This window comes from Eriocheir sinensis, chromosome 31 (genome assembly GCF_024679095.1).
Source record: "Eriocheir sinensis breed Jianghai 21 chromosome 31, ASM2467909v1, whole genome shotgun sequence".
NCBI lineage: Eukaryota > Metazoa > Arthropoda > Malacostraca > Decapoda > Varunidae > Eriocheir > Eriocheir sinensis.
The window spans coordinates 8267657-8273740 of record NC_066539.1 but is presented as its reverse complement, the minus strand read 5'-3'; the positions used below and the strand labels follow the sequence as shown (position 1 = coordinate 8273740).

Sequence of the window (6084 nt, the reverse complement as noted above, 5' to 3'; positions counted from 1 at the left end):
GGGCAGGGCGGGGCTACGTGCTCTGATCCTCACGATCTCCGGTTTCCTTATCATGTCCATCATTTCCTCCACAAGTGTCTTAGGTGAGTGAGTGAGAGTAAGTCACTGGTTAACCTTCCTTCTTCTCTACTTTACTGGGGAATTAACTTGGTTGTGGTTGTTTTAGTTCACAAGTTGCAATACCTCATTATGGTTAAAAACTGGTTCATTCCGCTCTTCACCACACAGTATACCTCATTAAATTTCATTCAAAAGGTATGTTCAACTTTCTGCAATATAAAGAACTTCGCTATAACCCTCATTCAAACGGTAGGAAATCAGCTCTTTATATCTTACTATACTTAAAAGATGTATTCTATTTTACATCTTCCTTTACACACGGCCACGAAAGGAATCACATGTACAAGGGAGCTTCAAATAGCCCCGTCGTTGACTTTTCAGTGTTTCCCGCGAAAGACGCATCGGTCAGCACCGGGAGCAGAGTGAGGCGGGAGGTGTGGCAGGACGCGCCGCTGCTGCTCACGCCACTTAACTCCTCCTTGATTGACGCCGAGAACGAGCACTACTACATGAAGCATGGGGCCGTCTGGATGGGAACGCTCAGGTGTCCCATGTCGGCACCTTCAGAGGAGGGAACTTACCTTCGACTGCCGGACTTCTTCAGGTAACACTCCAATCCTTTCCCTTCCCCTCTTGGGCCCTCGCGTGTGTGTCCTTTCGCTTCCTCGTATGATTCGTCTCCATTTGGACCTAGACACGATTATTGGGTTTGGTATCAAAATATCTTCAACCGTTTAGTCACTGTTTTAAACTTATCGTTATAGTAAGGTTCGAGTTGCACTTATTACTGTTAAGAGGTACACTGTTCTACTCTAAGCTTAACAAGACACCTTCACTTCGTGTCCATTGTTAACCTACCATAACCTCCACTTGCCTGTCGCTGTAGCCCAGATAACGAGTGGCGCCGCAACGACAAGAACATCCTGATGGCAGAGACTTCGTGCAACCCTAAGCCGCCCTACAGAGCCTGGTGCGCTGTGGAAAGGTAGGCACCGCCACTCCCGCTGTCACCTGCATGTAGCTGGTGTCCCCTCGTCCTTTTACTTTCCTCCTGCAAAGATAATAAAAATCATTGTTTATTCATAGGCTCGCTGGATATTGATACTTTAAATAATTTGAAGAAGCATACTTGTACATATATGGATCTTCTACCACTTCATTGTCATTTAGTATGTACTGACCTCTCAGTTTCGAGTCTCTTACTTTCTCTGCTGATAAAAGAGATTAACATGTACTATTACTTGGAACCGATGAAATTTAACGCGAATTATACTTTGCCCTCTCCTGAATTGTTTGTATTAGTGATAATTTTCAGGTTGCCAAAGCGCATGTTATAATTCTTATCCTTAAATAATGTAATTCGGAAACAGTCCTGGGCACTACATTTTCCACTCACAGAAAACTTACAAATACGTGCTACCTTTTCTACCTTTGTCTACCTGTTCTACATTTTCTACTAACCTGTTCTACCTTTCTCTACTTGTTCTGTCTTTGTCTACCTTACTCCTTCATCTCACCTTTGCCCAGCTCACCACGTCCCTTCCTCAGCATGGCGCACCAGAACCCGTCGCTGAGGGTGTGGTACGTCATGACGGCGGCGGCGGTGGAGGGCAGCGACGGGTTAGCGACGGCCCTGGTGCAGCGCTACCCTAACCTACGTCCCGTCACCGCCGACCTTCGCCGCCTGTTCACCGACACCCCCCTCCAGCACGTCTACAACACCTGTGCCTGGTGCTACAATACTAGTGAGTAACGGGTAGCCTGGAAACATAAAAGAGGCGTTAAATCAGCTTGTAGGATCAGTGCTTGGGTGCACATGTTCTTTGTCTTCATACAGGTATACTCGATTTATTAATACACACATACACACACACACACACAGACACACACGTGAAGACAAATATCTCACATAATATATCTCCAGGATCTTTACTTTTATGTGCTATGTAGGAAGGTATTATAAAACTAAATCAAAATAAGAGGCAGCAAACTTTGAGCCAGATATTCTCATTATACCAATATTTTGCGGGTCTTTCTTAGTCAGTAAGGTATGTATAACATTTTCTTAAGATACATACTTGCAGTTTTATTCACCCTATCAATTTGAAGTGTCTATTTCGGATTCTTGGAGAGAGAGAGAGAGAGAGAGAGAGAGAGAGAGAGAGAGAGAGAGAGAGAGAGAGAGAGAGAGAGAGAGAGAGAGAGAGAGAGAGAGAGAGAGAGAGTCATGTTTATGTGGTGTTCATTTCATACAGTTTCAATAAATTTCAAGGTTCATTCCGAGTAGGTCAGGATCCTTATATAGTTCATTTCATGGAGGTAAAACTACGAAACTGCCTCACTTTAATGATGTTTCCTGTCTATAATTTCGCTTGCTATTCACTTGGAGTCCCCCTCTTTGTTTCTTTTTTCTTGCTTATTTTTTTTACAACAAAGGAGACAGCTCAAGGGCACACACACACACACACACACACACACACACACACACACACACACACACACACACACACACACACACACAAAAAAAAAAAAAAAAAAAATAGCCCGCTACTTGCTGCTCCAAAAGATTACAGTGTGGCCAAAAGAGAGGTCAATTTCGGGAGGAGAGGTGTCCTGATACTCTTGCTTGGTTTTTACTTCGTGTCTCCTCCCTCTTCTCCGACACTCGTCCACTTGTTTCCTTTCTTAGCGTGGCCTGCAGTGAACCTGAGCGACATGGTGCGTTTGGCCCTGGCGTGGACGGCCGGAGGGATGTACAGCGACACAGACGTTGTGTGCATCAAGTCCGTCGCCTCCCTGCAGAATGTGCTCGGCCTCAGCGACGACTACAAGCTCATCAACAACGGTGTCTTCCACTTCCACAAGCGTCACCCCCTCCTCAGGATTTTCATGGAGACTATCGCAGAGAACTTCAAGGTGGGATGCCGGGACCTCTCTCTCTCTCTCTCTCTCTCTCTCTCTCTCTCTCTCTCTCTCTTATATTTTTTTTCGCAAATCAAATTCTTCTACTTCCAAATCCATAATACACATTTAAAAACATTTTCCAACAGTACAGGGAGAATCTGTTTCCCTACTACGTATTATCCTCTTCTTCATATAGATTTATTGAATAAAAAAGTAGAACGAAAACATATAAAAGTTTCTGCGATATGAATTGCCTGTGAACACAAATATTAAGCTGGATATATCACCGCCACGTTTCCTACATTCACTTCCTTGTTTTGATCCTGCCAGGGTAATCAGTGGGGTGAGATCGGTCCCCAGGCACTGACGAGGGCCACGAACAAGACTTGTGGATGGCACAAGCTGGTGGTGGGCAGCAAGTGCAAAGGCGTCACCCTCCTCTCCCCCAAGGCCTTCTATCCCATTGGGTTCGGTGCCTGGAAAAACGCGTTCAGCCAAATTGCCGACGTCACTCTAAATAAGGTACGGTTACATGACTTCCCGCACCTTCCTGCAGTGGTGTAACGCTCTTCCTTGCTGTCATATCTCGGACCCATCCTTGGAGGCATTATGTAGTGTTCATTTCATACAGATTCAATTCATTTCATGATTAATTCTTTAGAGTAGGTCAGGATCATTAAATAGTTAACTTCATGGAGATAAAACTACGAAACTGCCTCCCTTTAATGATGTTTCCTGCAATACATTTCTCATGCTGAGTCCAAGAGCTCACTGCTGTGTTCTGAATCTATGTACAGTTATTCTAAACGGTAAAGATTCTAATCCTCTGATATCACATGCTTGTTTAGACTAATGCATATCGGCACAATATCTTAGTTTTTATTTATCGTCATTACAAAAGCTATATCACTTTTGTTGTCTTGGATTTGGTTTTACTCACGTTCGCCCTTTCATCCCCATGGTAAAGTTTCTCCCCGTGTCGTTGTCGTTCCATTTTCGCACATGGCTCTCCTAGTTCTGCTGACTTGCATTCTTGTTTCTGATACGTTCGCCCTTCTATCACCAATACGTATCAAACCGTTCCATTTAAGCCCCGTTACTTCTGGTACCATGCATTTTTTTTTTTATCCTAAACACGTTCGCCCTTCTTTCCCCAATACGCCTCAACTAGTTCCATAACTGTTGAGCTTCGCTATTTCTGCCAACATACATTTTTGTTTTTATTCATATTCACCCTTCCAGCACCATTGCACCCAAGGCGTTCCATTTCTGCTAAGCACTGATACATTTTTTTTTTGATAAGCATTCTAGCTTCTATACAGGTTCACCTTTCCATCACAAAGATGTCTTAAACTATTCCATTTCTGATAAGCCCAAGTGTTTCTGTTAACACGCATTTTTGTTTCCATACACGATCGTCCTTCTATCACCATTCCACCTCGAGCCAACTCTCATCCCTCCTCCCTTCTGCTCTTCAGATGTACCCGGACTCGTACCTCATACACATGTGGAACAAGGTGAGCCACGATAAACCAGTGAGGAAGGGCTCCGGCTCTATCTACGACACTGCGGCGAAGACACTCTGTCCACTCAGTTGGAAGACGGCCACGAAAAACTCCCTCCAGTTCTGAACACTCGTCAGCGCCTTCTGCAACGTGATATGTCGCCAGAGATCTCGTCCTCTTTCATTATTTTCCATAGTCACCTTACTACTGCCATAACTGTACCGTCTAAGTTAAGAAAGGCCCGAATGATTCACTGCCTTGTCCGCTGCGTGTATTAATAAAACAGCTGATAGAATTGACAAAAGAATCGTTGTACTGTAGAGGAACACTGTTGGTGGAACGACTGAACGTGCTGTTTATAATGGTGGGATCGCATGCATGAAAAAAGTGTTGTATTGCCACATTTCTTTGTTCATTTCCTCTCTTCCATTTTTTCTTCCCTCCTCCCTATCCATCCTTCTCCCTCCTCACTTGACAGCACATTACCGGTACATAGGATTATAACTCTACGAAACCACATCAACTGCTCGAAAATTGCTAGATTGCTTGCATCAAGAAAGTGCTTATTTCGACGTGGGAGCCGTCGTCAGACAACATGCAATGCCAGGTCCGGAAAACAGTAAGCAAACTACTTTTAGCAACCCGTTGCGTTTGTCATCTCTAGGTCATCGCCCACACTCCCTTGGAATCTTTGTCAGCCAAAACGTGATAGACGATGACAAAAGAAAAGTCCGTCGACCCTCACCGACCCGGGAGGTGTTGGAACGTTTCTTGTGCACAAAAGAGAAGAGCAGGAACCAAGGACTGCTGACGCGGAGATTATTACTTATGAGGAATAAAAGGAACATAAAAACTTACTACAATTTTATCGCACCAAAAAAAGTGAAGTCTACAGCCAGCTTATTTTTGATGGCGCCGAAACACGTTGCCTTCCAGACTGAGTGTCACTGTCATACATGTTTGTTCTGTTTTGTTTTATGGTTTATCGGTGAACGGAGCTATATCAAGGTCTCTCTCTCTCTCTCTCTCTCTCTCTCTCTCTCTCTCTCTCTCTCGCACACACACACACACACACACACAGATACCAAACACACACACACACACACACACACACACACACAAAGGTGTCCGGAAGACGCTGCTTATAGTGAAGTGTCACCTTCCTCCCGGAAAAGTGAAGCATAAACTTTATTACCAAATCTCTTGAAAAGAGTTAGTAAGGAAATGTATTAAAATAAATCAGACCTTTTTACTTTTATGAATATCCCGTGTTTTTATTCTGATGTCTATAATTTATTAAAATAAAACAGACCTACTTTTTACTTTTATAAATATCCCGAGTTTTTATTCTGATGTCGGGCAAGTGTGGCTCAAAGCTCGTGGGGATTTGATTTAATGACAATTCAATCTTTCTTTCTCGAAACTACATAGCACTTGAATGTGTAAATTCCTGTCTTATCGGTAACTATTTAGTACTATAAGATTAATCTCGTTAAATCAACTAAAGTCTAAGTAATTATCGTAATTTTTTTCCGATTGTGACTTTTAAACTATTATATTTCCACATGCTGCTTCCTAGTCTGAAAACAATTTTTCATTTTTCCAGTCACATAAG

General features: G+C 43.3%; 1 protein-coding gene across 2 annotated transcripts in view; it reads left to right on the top strand.

Moving 5' to 3' along the window:
- Positions 1-5771, top strand: part of LOC127005856 (lactosylceramide 4-alpha-galactosyltransferase-like) — a 7087-nt gene extending 1316 nt beyond the window's left edge. The window contains exons 2-8 of one of the 2 annotated variants that reach the window (XM_050875149.1): positions 1-83; positions 442-664; positions 947-1045; positions 1609-1805; positions 2750-2976; positions 3295-3486; positions 4443-5771. The exon at positions 1-83 is cut by the window's left edge and continues 117 nt beyond it. In XM_050875149.1, coding sequence (XP_050731106.1) covers positions 1-83; positions 442-664; positions 947-1045; positions 1609-1805; positions 2750-2976; positions 3295-3486; positions 4443-4595 — 1174 coding nt within the window. In that variant the 3' untranslated portion in view covers positions 4596-5771. Of the gene's footprint in view, positions 84-141; positions 665-946; positions 1046-1608; positions 1806-2749; positions 2977-3294; positions 3487-4442 lie in introns of those variants that run through there. The other variant, XM_050875148.1, reaches the window with a different exon arrangement.
- The last annotated feature ends 313 nt before the right edge of the window (positions 5772-6084 follow it).